We start from the raw sequence: 16,392 nt of genomic DNA on the forward strand, positions 1-16,392 counted from the left end.
TTTACAAAAATTAAAAAAAAAAATCGTAAGAATCGCATAGCTCAAAATATATGAATGCATTAGCAAAATAGTTCAATAATTAAAAAAATAAGTAGGGAAAAATGGATTCGAATAAAAGTTCAGTGAGTAAAACTAAATAAATAAATCACTGATCAAATCAATTTAAAATGTAATAATCTAAAAACCTCAGTCATACAGAATAGAAATATTTTTTTGCTATTCTACGTTTAGCATATCTTTCTTTTTTTGTATATAGCTTTATTTGCTTTCATTTTATACTTTTATTTGTTTATTTTAGCATGTAAATCGGCTACAAGCTAACGCTCGTCGTGACGTCGCCAGCCAATCACGTTGCACTCCATCCCCGTGGAGCGTGACGCCTTGAGTCGGGTGCTCTCCACAGGTGATTGGTGGCCTCGGCGGGCCAATCAGATCGCGTCGTTTACAGCAAAGTTGTTAACCCCCAACAGTAGCACTTTGGTTTCCACCTCTCTAGTTTCAGCCAGCTTTACATCGACATGGACTTTTCAGCAGCCAAAATAAGCCGTTTTTTGGTAGATCTACACCGGACAATGGCTCTGCCTGCCCGGACACCGGCGGACCGACCGGCTTTTATTATGAAGCCAACTAGAAGAAGTAGCTGTGGCTAACGCCAGTGGTAGTTGGGTGCCTCTGTGGCTAGCTGCGTCGTGTTGCCTGTCGTTTTTTTTTTTAAACTTCTGACTTGCAGAAATATTGCCCATCTATTTATAAATCCCCGACGTGTGACCGATGGTCGACTTGGTGAGTATTTTTCTGCAATGTTTTTAACTTGAATCGATGGTCGCCTGGAAAAAAGGCCCATCGTGATTAGTGTTTTCTGGCATCAGATGATTTCATACACGCAATCAAATTCCTGGCTGGTCAGCTGGATGCGATTCAGCATTAAAACCACAAGTTTCTAATCACTTTGCCACCTCCCGAAGCTAGGAGACCGTGATATGGATCGATATGTTCGGATGAAACGTTTATTGTTTTTATAAAACAAAAAAAATCTAATACTCTAGTTGTTACAGTTAGGTGGAAAAATAAGATGTCGGAAATCTGATCGGGGGTATTTGAGGGGGGTAAGAGAACATGAGCAAAAGGTGGCTTCCTCTTTGAGAGGCTGCAGGTAATTTTTTAAATATGATTTCTTCTCTGGAATTTCCATCATCATCGTTGGAAATGTAGCACTGGGGGATCATAGGCTTTAGGGTGTGTGGCTGAACAGTGCCAGGCAGCTCCTGTGGTCTGCTAGGGAACTGCTTGGCCCTGGCCTGTATGGGTCTGGATCATAGCCTTATGCCCCACTCCACTGTATTATCTAACCTACAGTAGCTCCTTTCATAAAACACCCAGCCAGACGAAGACCTCTGACCGTCCTGGCCTGCTTGGCTGGATGAAGCTCAAATGGGAACTGCCTCATGGTGACTAGTTGTGCTGTCATTATTAGTTAATAATTAGTAATAAAGGCCTGCTTGGGATAAAAACTATGCTGGGGTTGCCTCATTTTCTGCATTAGACTGGATGTAAATCAGACGAGGACAATGTTTCTCGTGTTTTCCTGTGATTGTGTGAACTTTTTGTGGGACAAACCCCACCCACATGGCACTTTTGTGTTGTGTGCTGACCCAAAGTATGTGAGGTATGAAAGTAATGTATTTAGTTCGAGGTCGTCTCTTTTGTATTTTTTCTTTTAGATGTTTTTAGAAGTATAAATCTCAAGGTCACAAGCTTAACTTACTAAAAATATGTCACTCAAGCTCTTGTCTTTTTTGCATAACCACAGGGCAGTTGAGGCCTTGTCCTCAGAACGCCTTTACTCAAAGTTTCTGGAAATTAAAACAGATTTCAAGGCTTTATTCTCCAATACAGCTTAATTTGGGCTTGGCTAATTTGGAAAGCATCCAGCAGCTGTTATAATAACTGCATTACACAGACTTTATTCGTTTCAAAACCTAGAAACATGCACATGTCCCACTAGCCATATTTTAGTCATAACCTCATGACAGTGGCAGGCAGCATAAAAGGTGAAATATCTAAGAGAAGGAAACTATCGAGCATTGTAATATTACTGACACTGCATTTACACTTATACCAAATAAACTGCTTATAAGAAACTTTAAGAAATCATTAAATAAGGTATAAAAGTACTGACAAATGCAAGTACCTTTTACAGTTTTTTATCTTAAATGTAGCCTGCCAATTTCTTTTCAAGTAAAATCTTATAGATATAGGTTTTCATGTGTCACAGCAGGAGTCGATGACCACAGTAATGCTGTGCCTCTTAATATAAATGAATTGGGCTCGTGTGTGTTTGCGTACAGCAGGGAGCTCGGTTACAGTCAAAACAGTAGATGACACACTTCATCACGGTACAAAGCTTTACTTTGAATCCCAGATAGTTAACATTTGAGAAATAAAACTGAATTTCCTTTTAGGTAGGCACCAAAATATGCTTTGTAAATCTGATCTTTTCCCCATTACTCTTGTTTTAGACATAAATGTCAGAGTTGTTCTCTCTAAAATAGCTTCTTAAACCTTCGCTAATAAAGATGGGATTCACCAGACATCCCACAATATCATATTATCACAATACTATATTCATGTTATATTAATTAACATAGTGCAATACTCTGCACTGCACAAACATATATTATTTATCACCTTTTTTCCAAGTGCAAACTATGTCCTCAAAGTTATTGTTCTATCCAAAGATAAAGTTATCTCACTTCAATTATTTATGTTTTGTATTTGCTCCAAATGAAATTGTCAAGCATACCAACACTGTAACCAAAACCTACCATAAATGTTACATATGGAATGGGGTCACCGCAATCGGTTTCTGATAATACAGCAATTTCCAGGTATAAATCATCGAAAATCACGTAGTGTTGCTGTCCATCTAGACAAAAAAAAAAAATCACATTTAACTATTAACTTTGTGCTAAGCAACCTTCCTCTTCTATAAGAGTCAAGTTCCCTCGAATTGTGACTCAGACCGATGACAACATGATGAATTTGTCTACATTTATAGATAGCATAGGAATGATTTGCAAACCTTTGACAATGTCTCTGAGAGTGGTTGCAGCCAGTCCAAGTCAGACTGCAACTGTTTGCAGAAAGATTTCCTCCTCTTAGACGAGATGGAGAGACCTGCAAGTCCAACACGTAGATTCATCAGTGGTTAGGGATCCTTCTTGATCTAAACAAACACTTATTGTCTGTCTGCTGACACTTAACAGCGAATTAAAGGTAAGTACCTTACCTAGTTACCTTCATAAAATGTCAGCCTGCTGCGGACACTGGATGATGCCGCATGTAGTAGACATGTTTCACTGGATAAACAGAAGGGCTTAGGTCCAAAGGTGGAGGATGCCGTGACACGCCTGAGGCCTTTTGTTTACAAAGCAGGCTTTGGGGTTAACAGTGTTTTAAGAGTTACAAAGGTGATTAATTGCTTAACGGTGTAGATCACCATGGTAACATATACTGCGGCAGTAACTAGCTCCGAAGCAGGCTAAGTTTGAGATTAGAGATTAACAGGTTTTAATTCACCAGCTACTGATCAGTTAGTTCTCCAGAAAACAGAATTATTCCTGGAAATCCCTTGGACATTTGTGTGTGAATAATAACAGGTTCTAAGGTGTCTTAAGGTTTTTTTCTTTTCCTGATGAGCATTAATAATAAATATAGATTCTTAAAGAAACCTATTTCCTGGTTTTTCCTTTTGGCTAAAAACCCTTTTTATAACAATTTTATTGTTCTATATACCATGTATATGATCGTAAATCACATGTTTATACTTGTTGAACTTATATCAAATTTGCACATAGACCAAGCCTATGTCTGAATTCTGGGCCTGTGGCTGTCGTATTTAAAAAAAATTAACCTCCCCTAATGACAACCTGTTTGTCAGCTTTACATCCTGATTTCTAATAGGCTAAACTTCATTAATATACTAGATTTTTTTCCAGTCTTCCTGGCCAAAGTGGTTAAAGTACTTTGACATTCATACTTTTCCTCACACACGTACCCAAACACGTAGTGGACTCGCCTTCGGCTGTGTTACTTCCAGCCTGTATTTTGTGTTTTAACATCTTTATATTTATTCTAATACGATAGTTTTATCTAACTTTATAAAATCAGGCACACTGCTGCCAGCAAACCCGTCCATGTTTGATAAATCAAATGCTCCCAACACTGACTCTTTCACATGAACACGCTCACAGCTATGTTGTGAAACCCTGGTTTAACTTATCGAGACGATAACCCCCTTTGTGGGACTGAGTCTCCAAGTAGACTTTTTAATCAGATTGTGTTAAACAATCTTGGAGAATGTGAGAATGCCAACTTTTGAGAACAAAGGTGAAATGCAGAACTGCAGTCGCTACACAGGGACAGAGTTGATGAGCCATGACATGAAGGTATGGGAAAGACTTGTTGAAGAGAGGTGGGAACGTGTGCAGTAGGAGTGATGGATGGGTTCAGGGATTGCCTCTGAACCTCTTCTGTCTTGAACTGCTGATGGACAGATGAGGTCAGAAGTCTCTGTGAACAATGTTTACAGACAGCATTGTGATCTGTGGTGAGAGTAGGTGGAAGAGAGTCTGTAAGAGGTGGAGGTATGCTCTGGAGAGAAGAGGAATGAAAGTCAGTTGGAACTAGGGCTGCCACAAACGATTATTTTGATAGTCGACTAGTCACCGATTATTTTTGCTATTAGTCGACTAATCAGATCATCATCCATTGGACGTAAAACTACAGCTTATTGCACCAGCAGCATCTGCTCTTATATAACTATCATTAGCTTACAGCTTTAAGTGTTTCAGGTATGTGCTAACTAAAGATAAAGACAAGATGATGGTTTGTTAAACTTTTAATGAAATTTGCAGGTTGTCTCGGTGGAGTTTAATAAACTCAGCCGTCTGCTCCTTGCTATCTAAAATATAACAGGACACTGGAGTAAATTCTCGACCACCTCACACTTCTGTTTAATCAGTTTTCTGTTTGACGTTTATTCAGCTGTGAAAACTGTAACTTTAATCTCAGCCAAACTGATTTACTCAGGAACAAATAAAACACTGAACAAAGCCAAACAATACCATTTTTAAGTTATCTAACTGACTTATATATCATCTTTAACCTGAGTAGCAAAAGACCGCGCGGGTCTGAAAACGATGTGCCGGGAGTTCGGTGTTCTCGCCGGCTCCCAATCAGCTCGTCTCTGAAAACGTCGGAGCACTTTTGGGAATATGTGTTGTCTTGATAAACCTAGCAGTTATTTGAAGTTTACACAGCTACATTCTTGCCTGAAAATATCTTAAAAGTTTATTTTGTGACCTAGAAAGTGTAATATTAAAACTAAGTAGCTGCCGCCATTGTTGGAAACTGGAATTGGATGGGCCGCGCTATGAATTCTGGGATAGGTTGGGCAATGAAGGACACGCCCAACCCATGATTCAAATCTGGGGAAAAGGAGGATGCATTTGTCAGCCGCATTTGTCGGAGTCTTCAAATTTGCCTGTCACGTAATCGGCCTACAAACGCGGCCTCCAGAGGATGCGGCCACTGAATTTCGACTCAGCTACGATACTGGAAACTGCGTCTTCTTCTTTAGCCTTTAATGGCAGCTGGCATCCTTGTAGATGCAGTGCTGCCATCTTCTGTTTCAGTCCGATATTCCACTCTTGAATCCTACTACTTGTTTCTGCGTTTTTCAGGATCTTACGAAGCTTCAAACGACGCGTCGACTATTAAATTAGTCGTCGACGGTTTTGATAGTCAACGTAATCGTGATGGGTCGACTAAACGTGGCAGCCCTAGTTGGAACATGACAGAATACATGTGTGAATGAGAGGGAGATGGGTGTAACAGTAACGATGCAAGGAGCAGAGGTACTTGAAGGTAGATGAATTGAAATACTTGGGATCGACCATCCAAAGCAAGAGACGGTGCAGAAGAGAGGTGAAGAAGAGAGTGCAGGCACAATGGAGTGGATTTGGAAGAAGAAGGATGGCAGTAAGAGTGAAAGGGAAGGTTTACAACATGGTAGCATGACCTACTGTGATCTGTGGTTTGGAGACGGTGGCACTGACAAAAAAGAGAGGAAGCCGAGCGGGAAATTGCAGAGTTGAAGATGCTAAAGTTCTTGTTTAGAGGGACCAGGATTAGAGAGGCATGTCTGAGGGGGTTTAGACGTGTACAGAGAAAGGATAGTAGATATATCAGACTAAGGATGATGATTATGGAGCTGCAGATGCTGCATTTTGTGTGCTGTTGGGCAAGAATGCGGGAGTAATGTACAAATATGAAGCAGATCTTCCTGTTGGAAAATGTTCAATAAACGTGCCATTTCAGTTTAAAACCCCTTGTTGCACACAAATAAACTCCTTTTGGTCCATTTGAGTGCCTTTGTGTGTTACCCACCAACACAGCCAGGTGTAGTTGTTGGATGGCCAGACCAGGAGGCCCTTCTGACAATTACAAACAGGTGGTGGATTTTGTTTTTGCTCCACCCAGACCAACAGGATCTAAATCTCCTTTTAAACTACATGTGAAAAACTCATCAAGCGTGAGCTTTTTGACTAAATGTCCCTGCGCTGTTGTCAATTTTCTTGCAGGTCTTCATGGCACCATCTATGGATTTATTGATGAAAAGAAAACCTCAGTTCACCTGGGTGGATCCTGGCTAAGAAACATGTCACCACCATCAACAGGTAACAATGTTAAATTAATGTTGTAAGTGTTTGGGTTTTGTGTGTGTGTGTTGTTGTTGTTGTTTTTTTGTTTTTTTTTTGTGTATTTCTTTGGGGGGGTCACTTGGGTAGCATACTCAAACCATACCTTTGTGCTAGTCTTACCCTGAAAGCACCACAACTTCAGCCTGCTGGGATAAGCATGGTCACTTTTAAGCTTTTAACCGATACATATAATAATACATGCACTCAAAACGATGCACACAGTTTGTGATGCACTCACAGAGAAATGGCAGGCAGCGAGTGCCAACATGCATGCTGGTGATTTGATCCTTTGCCTGTCAGACCAGAAGAGGGCAGCGTTGTGCTCATATGGTGAGGCGTGTCACCGGGAATAAACGTTTCTGGGGTTTTTTAATGATGGGCTGTGGTCAGATCAGAGTGATAAGTTTCAGTGGATCCGGGTTGTTCTTTCTGTGTGGTTCAAAGGGACGGCTGTCTCTACCCTGTGGTGTTAAAGGCGTTGGCTGTAGTTATTTTTAAGATTTTTGTGCCTCTTGTATTGTTTATCAAAGCATAAAATACACTATAGTGAAAACTTCCAATGTATAGTAGTAATTAGTAGTATTTTTATTCATTTTCATATATGACAAAGGTTTGGGTGGAAAAAATACAATTAAATGACATTGTTTGTCATTCCTTGCCAATAAATGCAGGGCTGTTGATCAGATTGATGAGCTGTAATGAATCACGGTAGTTGTTTCAGCTCAGTTAACAGTTATCTCTGTTAGCTGCATTGGCCTGCAGCTAGTCTGTCTCTAATTTTGTTAACCAAAACGTAAAATACACTGCAGTAAGATAGCTTGTATGTCCCACAATTGGGAAATTCACTTTATTACAACAGCAAAATTAAAAGGAAAAAAAATATAGAAGAAGCAATAAAGTAACCCATGACAATAATACTACACAATAGAGAAAATGTACACCATGCAATATTAAATACCTTTTTCAAATTCATTTTATTTGTTTACAATTTGTTTACAAAGTTTTAAGTGTTTTTTCTTTTTCAAAAGTAGAAATTATTCATTATATATTAAATGCATTTTTAAATAGGGTTGTCTTTTTTATTTGTTGTGCTAAATACAGTTGGCAGTGGGGTTTTTTTTTTTGTGTTTTTTTTTTTTTTTTTTTTTTTTAACCGTAGTCCTGTTATTCTAGTAGTCCCACTTTTTATTTATGTTTTTAAAATCGCATTTTTATTTTCTTTCATTTACTATTTTATAAAGGGGGTATAGAACAACTTTACTTTTGTCATTTAATTTATTTATTTGAAAATTTATTTCGTTTTAGTTTACGATATACATTTCGGCCATTCCCGGTGCTTATTTCAATAATTTATGTGTATGTGTGGAAACGGAGTTAGTTTGCAAGAAATACCCCCTTCCCCCTACCCCCGCAACGCGCAAGCGCTCGGGACTGTGTGGGAATGGTCGGTCCACGAACTGGGGGTTGGACCGCTCCGAGCGAAACAGAGCAAACGAGTTTTAAATGTCCGCCATGTTGTCCATGGCGCACTGAACCAACGGTAGGGAGCGGAGCGTCGGAAAAAAACAGTCCGAGAGAGAGCGACCAAGATCCGGGCCTTCCCCCGGCTCCGTTGGCGACGCCCTAAATACAAGCTACAACCATTCGAACGTTAGAATAGAGACTAACCGCACAGAAACATCCATGAAAGCTCCACTCGGTACCGTTGTGAATATTAGGAGATCGGATAGATTTATATTGCACCTCGAATTGTGAAAAATGAGTAAATTGTCGTTTCGGGCACGGGCGCTGGACGCTTCCAAGCCACTACCCGTCTTCCGTTGTGAGGATTTACCCGACCTACACGAATATGCATCAATTAACCGGGCAGTACCGCAGATGCCGACGGGGATGGAGAAAGAAGAGGAATCGGTATGCTTTAACCGTTTGAAAATATGAATTTATACGTTTTGTTTCATTTTTAGGCGATCACAGGCGTCCCTCTTTTTTTCTGCGCAAGCTTTCACAAAATGGCCGCCAATTTTCTCAGGAGAAACACGACGGTTTTGTGCCGCAAACGACTCGTATACGGGGCTCGGACGGATTTTTGGGCTAAGCGGGGATTCTTTGTGTCGTTATTGGATAAAATTGTCCGGTTTGACCGGCATATTTGTGCGTGAGGTGATTTTCTGAGTACAAAGGAGTCATGTGACCTGAGCGATTCCGACATTTTGTCTCGTCTGTCAGGACGGGGCCTTGTGTTGGCGTAATTGCAGCGGACCAGGGCAAGGGGGAGCTAGTGATTTCAGATTATGTGGCATCTTTGCTACCAGCAGTCAGAAATGTCAACAAGGCGGCCATGCATTGGAGAAAACACAGCGGTGTTCGTTTTGCATTGACTTGATGTAAATGTTTGCTTGCTGTTTTCCTGCACAGAGCCTTGTGTGTCATGAATGCAGCTGCCGGTGCCACATTTTTATGATGATTTCTCCGTACGGCGAGCCCGGCTCGTTATTAGTATGGACGCTGTGGGTTTGTTATTATATGTTGTTGCAATTAAGTTATTGCATGTGCAGCAATCACACAGGTAAATCACTTATTGTCACTCTAACCAAGAAGATACTTCTCTGTAATATGTTAATGATGTCGATTTTCCAGAGGTGCTGTCACCGGCATCTCTCATTGCAATGTGGTCATATTCTGTTATGCATAGAAGGAATATTTAAACATCAAAATAAACCAGAAAAGCTCGTTTAAATTACCTAAAAGTGCTTTGGTTCATATGTTATCATTTTCGTGTAAGTAAATGTTGCAAAATAAGATTGGGACTTTGTTGTGCAACTTTTTGTGTTTCCTGTTACTCCACAGTTAAGCCACTGTGGGATGAGCATCTAAATGGTTATGTGCATTGATAGTTGACTCATGAACTCATGAAAGCTTGCAGATAATTGTTAGAGAAAGTATTTCTAGTTTGATCTCCCTGCAAGTAACTTAACAAATTCTGCTTCCTGTTGCATCCCACAGGGCTGTTGTGATTATTTCAAAAATAGGGGGGGGGGTTGTAAAGCACATGCACCCTGTGGGATTTCTTTTTCCTGTTCTTCGCTTTTTATGTAATTTACTATGCAGTAGTCTGACACAGCAGTGCTCTCATCCCGGGAGTATTAAACAATATATCTGCTTCTCTGAGGAGTCTGCTACACAGCTTACCCAGCAGTCTTGCCTGATGTTTAAATATAAGGTTGAGTACACGAGGGGGATATCGCTACAGGGATCTGTGTTGGATACTTTTTTCCCTAAATTATTCAAGCAAAGTGTGTTGCAGCCGGTGTTGTGGAGGCTCGGTGTCAGGGGTTCAGTGTGTCAGATGGCACAGCGGGCTGGCAGACCAGCGCACGTGGCGCTCCAGAGGAGATCAGGGTGGCAGGAAGGAGGAAAGAGGAGGTGGGGGTTGCTGTCACTTCAAAGTCTGTGCTCTGCTCAGCTGGAGTGCTTGGTTATGTAACAGTCATATTATCATAAGAGGTAGGCCAAGGCCTGCTGCGTGCCAGCCGCTCTGTGTTGGGAGCTGTCTGTTATGAATTCTGCATCAGACTTTAGATGGAAATGTATTTTGAGGTGTTGTTGTAGTTGCTGCTGCTGGTGTGTATTTTTAGCTTTTGTAGGAGCACATATTATTTGTTTTAATTTGCACAGGGATGCGTGGTCCCTTTTTCTTTTTTTCCTCCCTTAGCGATGTGCTTGACCCAGTGAAAGCAAAAACTGCATTTATTTTCTGCAGTCTGAAAGTGTTCAGAGGAAGCATCAGCTTTGCATGTTTCACTCAGGACCATTTAAGCCAGACTATGCAGTGCTGGGTAGTCTGACACTCTAATAGAAAGATTTCTGAAACGAGCAGGGAGACGCTGCATAGTATGTTCAGCATAGCCAGATTTTCTCTGGCTCCACGTGGGCCTCCTTGGAGGGTAGTGACAATTTGTTACCCGAAATCACCGTTGGATGCACAAAACTTAATTTTATGCTTGAGTAAATTCAATGCTCAATACAAACAAGTTGTTTAAAAATTCAGTCCTGGTTATTTTTCTTCTGGACAGCACCAAAATTATTCTGCTGTGAGGGTGGAAAAAACCCAACTCTGTTAATTATCCTGACTCAACAAAGCCTAAAAGCCCAGTCGCAGGTGACGGGCATCACAGCAGTAACTGATATCAACTTTCTCTGTTAACCCAGGCTGTCTGCTCCAGGCTCTTTGCACACACTCATAAAAGCGAGTGGTTGATGCATCATTTGCTGCTGCTTCTGCACAGTCGGGCACCGTCAAGTGAACAGGTTGTGGAGGTTATAAAGATCAGTCTATAAGAAAAATGACATTAAAGCAGTGTTGCAGAAAATGATTGATATTGTAAATTTATCAAGCTACAGCTTCCCATTTATTGCACCTTCCCCCCTCTCTCTCTTGTACATTAGAGCTTTGAGACTTTGTACATTTAAACATGAGTGCATTGGGATTGACTCGGTCTCATAGCTCAGTGGAAGTGGTGTGGAAATCACTCTAGGTTGTAGCCAGTGAAATGGTTTCACAGATTCAATATTCTTGGTGATAAATGACCTTGAAATAGACGAAGCATTCATCTTGTTTTTTATTAGCTGCATTTCCAGCAGGAAAACATACCAGGTAGCAGATAGGATCAAGCATTAAAAACATTTTTCCTGCGCTGCTTCCTTCAGTGATGCTGTTCAATGTATGGCTCAACAGTTTAAATTTATACAATTCTGAGCAGAGACTGTACCTCACTAAGAGTATACTGAAAATGAATTGGTATACGCTTAGTGAAATCTGGCACATCAGGAAAGTTTTAAACTGAATTGTCAACTTTCCTTTACTTTGCACCAGCTCGTAACTTAAGCAAAAGTTAAGAGAGCTGAACTCATGGCATTGAGAACTCACAACTTTGCGCTTCCATGTCCATCTTTCTGCTCAGCTTGGGCAACGGGACACCTCGTAACGCTTGTAACCCTGCTTGGCACACGAATAGTCAACGCTTTCAACCGTCGTATCTCTGTCCAACAGGCCGGTCTCTGCGTGTTTGTGTATTTCTGGTAGCGTAGATCTACCAAAGAGCTGTCACTGCTGAAATTCCCTCAGCACATGTAGCGTGTTTGTTTTGGAGCCAGACACTTCGTCTTGTGTTTACGTTTGGGTGAAAGTGAGGTCAGTGTCTGCAGCCCTGCTGGGAACCCACAGGCATCTGTTTTTGCCTCTTTTCCAGACACGCTTCTTGTACATACACACAGCCACATGCTCTGGCGGGACACCAGGTTTTTTCTTTTTTGTTGCTTGTGACCTTGCTGGGTGGGAAAGTGGGGCATGTCACCTGTCCAAAGTCTCTGCTGGCTCCACGATGTCAACTAGATAGCTTCCTGCGTCAGCTGTTTCACTTTCCGTTTGACTGTTGACAGATTGGTTCTGGACGTGTTTGTGCACCAGGTTCCAGGAAGGGTTTTCAGGCCAGTGAGTTGGCAAGTTTGCCAGATGGGTTACAACTCCTGTGGAATTGCTCACTCTGTGACCCATTAATTAAAGAATGAGTGTGTAAACTATACATGTAAACCAGGGCTGCTCAGTTCAAGAAAACAGTCAAACAGCGTATATACAGTTGCTGTGTGCATTTACAGTCCTGGCTTAAAATTGTCATTCAAGGGATCTAAGCATGATCAGTCCATGTACAGTGGCAATGAGTCTGGTTGATGGAAATCTTTGCAGTTTCCTGTTAGTTCTGCCTTTTTTCTGTTTGGTTTTCCTCCCCTCCAGCTGACTTTAAGGGATTTTAACACTAATCACATTGTGAATGAACCAAAACATGATTTAGATGCTGCTAAAATGTATAGTGCTGTGCATAACATTGGTGTGACAATTTTCAGAGCATGGCTAACAGTAGCTAGCGGCTTTATTTTAACACTGCACATAACTTGTTTGTCATCTTCTACAAGCTTTCTTGTCCGTTGGGGACAGTCAACATCTTAAGTCTGTATCTTCCCTGTTTTTCACTGTTTGTCAACCTAACCCGACCTCTGTACCTCGGGTAACACGAGCCAGGAGGTACCAGTCATTTACATCAACTAGCCCACATTCACAAACCCTCCTCGCTTCTCTACTTTTCTTTATTAATGTACTTCCAAAGCAGAGCTATATGTTTACTAAGTCTAACTAAGTTAGAAAATGGTCTGTCATCATTAGATTTAAACTAACTAGCTAATTCTCTTCTAACTAAACCGTGTAACCTCTCTTTACGGATTCCTGAAAACCAAACTTCATAATAACGTCTGGGCACAGCCACACTGATCATTTTATTTGAGTAGAAAGAATTTGGATGATCTGTTATTTTCGGTGGGGACTCATTGTAGAGCATTTGGATCTGCGAATGGCTAATGACGTCAATGGTAATCCCCGGAAGGTGACTATGCACATTTTAGACTGGGGTTGGTAAATTATCACAGCTTTATTAACTTATGAGGCTGCATTCAAGTTGCAAAGACTTGGATCGTCTTATAAAATTGGCTGAATTGGAGTGAATCAAAGGTCTGGACCGAGGCAAATTCTCTCCCCATTTCTTTTAATGTGTGAAGCGGGATGGAAAGTTGCTCAGTTAATTGCTTGTTACTTTACAAACTGCCCCACAGAGTTTGAATTGACGAACTGTGGAGAAAAACCCAGGCTCGTAGCTGCCATTACTTTCCCACCTCTTTTACTCTTGGTGTTGAATATCGTTCTCTCCCACACACGCTGCATAAAACTGCTTTTGTACTGTGGCTAAGCATCCCTCAACAGCCTCTTACTAGACTGTCCCTTGCGGCTGTCCATCATGTTAAGTGGCATTTACAGTGTCGGGGACAGTAGCTGTCAGAGGCGAGACTGGAGAAGGTGGAGGAGGCCGCGGCTGGCTCAGCAGACTTGACAGTGATCGATGTGGTCATTTTAGAGGGCTATTTCTGGACTCCTCTGTGTATTTGAGGAAACGAGTGCAAGTGTGTGTGTACGAGGGCATCGGCCAATGCTCTGTATTCTGACTGTTCATCTCAATCTGACTTTATTTATTGTCAGGCAAATGACCACAGCCAGGAAAGTAAACAACCACGTTGCTTGATTAGGTTTGGCAGGCGATGTGTTTTTGCTCAAGGCTGTTTAGTCGATAAAGTTTTTCCTCATAGCAGAGGGACCCGGAAGCAGACTTGGAATAAGATGGGAACATATAAGTGTAGAAGTGCAGAGGGGTGTGGTGGCATATGTTGCATGTTTAAAAGGTATTTGTATGGTTTCATTCATGCAGGTTGGTGCAGATCAGATGAATGACTGGCCTGTAAGACTGATACAAAGGGAATGCACAAATTAATTGGTGATTAAACTAAATTTAAAAAGGTGGAACAGAGAAATAAGAAAACATTAAAATAAACCCAGAACCATTAGAACATGGAAAGTAAAGTAAGGCAGGTATGTCACAAAATAGAATAAGTCAAGCAGTTGAGCTCTAATTGGTCAGTATAATTAGAATAATGCAGTGCTAGATGATAAAACTGAAAAACCTAAAGGTACAGTGTGTAAAACCTGACTACTAGATTTTGGTAGATTACAGTACCCCAAATTCTATTTTCTTATCCTGCCTAGTTTTAGCTACAGCGGCTGCTCTAGGACAAACTCTGGCTGTTGTTCATCTGCACTGAGTTTACCTCAGCTATCAGTATTCGTTGTTTCCACATCTATTTACTCTTGAGGAGGCTGTAAAACTTTGTGAAAGAAGTCATGAGTTAAAGAGCCAATGAACAACAATACTGGGGTGAGATGAGGATATCCTGGTCTTTTCTGCTTGCCAGTGCTGCTGTTAGTGACATTTTTGAAGTGGTTCTAACACTGTTGGACATGGAGCACTTAACTCTTAAATGTTTCTCAGAGTGTGGTTTTTAGGATACACAAGGCTAATACTAGCTGGTGTGACGTTAGCTTATAACTATCTTGCAACAATATGAGGAATAAACATCAAGTTGTGGACTTTTTTATTTTTTTATTAGAACCAGTTCAAGAGATGTGGCTTGAGGTGAGAACGAAAAGGTGGAAATAAAGTAGAAGAAAGATGTAACAAAGACACGATGAAAATGTTATTTGGGCATATAGTTTGAAAGAGCTCTTTGTGATCTTTAAATTAAAGATAACTTATAAGGCAAACGGTTTGTGGTGGCTCTCCAGTCAAATGCATAACAAGATTAGCCACGAAAAGCTTGCTAGTAGGGCTGGGCCATATTATACCGTTCACGGTAATACCGGTATAATGTTAGGCAACGATAGGAAAATGAAATATCGCGATAGAATGGAGTAAAACGCGCATGCGCAGTGCCTTTGTTTTCATACGCACATGGCCGATTGTTGAGTGAAACAGATGAACCAGAATTGGTTTGTAAAAATGGTGCAACTTCAGTGATGTGGAACTGGTTTGGTGTTTGTCCGTCAGATACACAACAAAGCACATTTTTTTGCAGAACATGCAAGCGGCCGTCGTTATTGTCGTATTTGTCGGACTAAGATGCTCTTAAATCTGGGAGTAATCTGGGTCCTAAACTCCGTATGCTTCAGGTCAAACAACACTGCAGCATCACTAGAGTTAAAAACTGTCTAAATTCTTTCATCTTTAATAAAACGATCAGCATTGCTGCTTTACCAGGTGTAACTATAAAGTTTAACTTCCAGGCATCCATGAAAACAAAAGTTATTACATTTAACGGAGTTAGAAGTTAGCAGGAAGCTAGCGGAAGTTAGCTCGCTAGTTTCGCTAGTTACCTAAGCATGATATAGCATGTTCTGACTGAGAGATTTCTGAAAAAAATCAAACGTACAGCTCTGCTATCACTTCCAACATAAATGAAGACAGGAAACTAAACAGCAGTGACGTTTGTAGGGTTACTGAAGTTGGGCTAGCTGGTATATAATGATGTGCTACGTGATCGCTAGCGACACAGCTATGTTAGCATAACATAAACAGTGAAGCTGGAGGACGAACACTAACACTTTTCCACTTATAAAAGTTAACGTGAAGGTTCCTCATGGTTAGAGACAAATGCAATCGCATGGCAGGATGCTGTAAACGGACCAAACTTCAGTCAGGAGAACAACTGAGATAATCCATCCACAATACGAGGTTAGTCATTAATATACTGCACGTTTTTTTTTTTTTTTTTTGGTTTATAGCAACAACATGGGAATAGAGCAGCTGCCAGAGAATTCAACATTAATGAATCAATGGTACAGAAGTGGAGGAAGCAAGAAGAATGAGTTTAATAAAGTTTGATTTATCTGACTGCTTTGTTTCGCTTAATGTGCCTTATAATCCCGTGCACCTTATGGTCCGAAAAATACGTACTGCACACTGCAGTTTAATGTTGCAAAGCACCTCTTTTTAACTTCAGTGGATATTATACATGGTTATGCTCAGGATATGTCAGCCCATTTCTACTGGAAATGCCTTTTGGTTAAACTTTCAGCAAGGAATTTGCATTTGCACTGTTAATTTTTATAAAGCTTTAATGTACATAAAAACCAGCTTCTTGTTTAAGTGAAAATAAATGGAAGGTTGTCTTTTTGCGCTAGTAATGTTGTGGAGTT

The 16,392-nt window shown here is 40.8% G+C and overlaps 1 protein-coding gene across 3 annotated transcripts in view; it reads left to right on the top strand.

The window, feature by feature from the left end:
* Window positions 1–358: 358 nt before the first annotated feature.
* LOC102313517 (enhancer of polycomb homolog 1) overlaps window positions 359–16,392 on the top strand; it is a 35,293-nt gene continuing 19,259 nt past the window's right edge. For 2 of the 3 annotated variants that reach the window (XM_005918027.3, XM_014332315.2), the window contains exon 1: window positions 8,001–8,675. In XM_005918027.3, the coding sequence (XP_005918089.1) occupies window positions 8,523–8,675 (153 nt within the window). In that variant the 5' untranslated portion in view covers window positions 8,001–8,522. Of the gene's footprint in view, window positions 784–6,644; window positions 6,741–8,000; window positions 8,676–16,392 lie in introns of those variants that run through there. The other variant, XM_005918028.3, reaches the window with a different exon arrangement.

This window comes from Haplochromis burtoni, unplaced genomic scaffold (genome assembly GCF_018398535.1).
Source record: "Haplochromis burtoni strain Fernald_Lab_line unplaced genomic scaffold, NCSU_Asbu1 Contig_27, whole genome shotgun sequence".
Classification (NCBI taxonomy): domain Eukaryota; kingdom Metazoa; phylum Chordata; class Actinopteri; order Cichliformes; family Cichlidae; genus Haplochromis; species Haplochromis burtoni.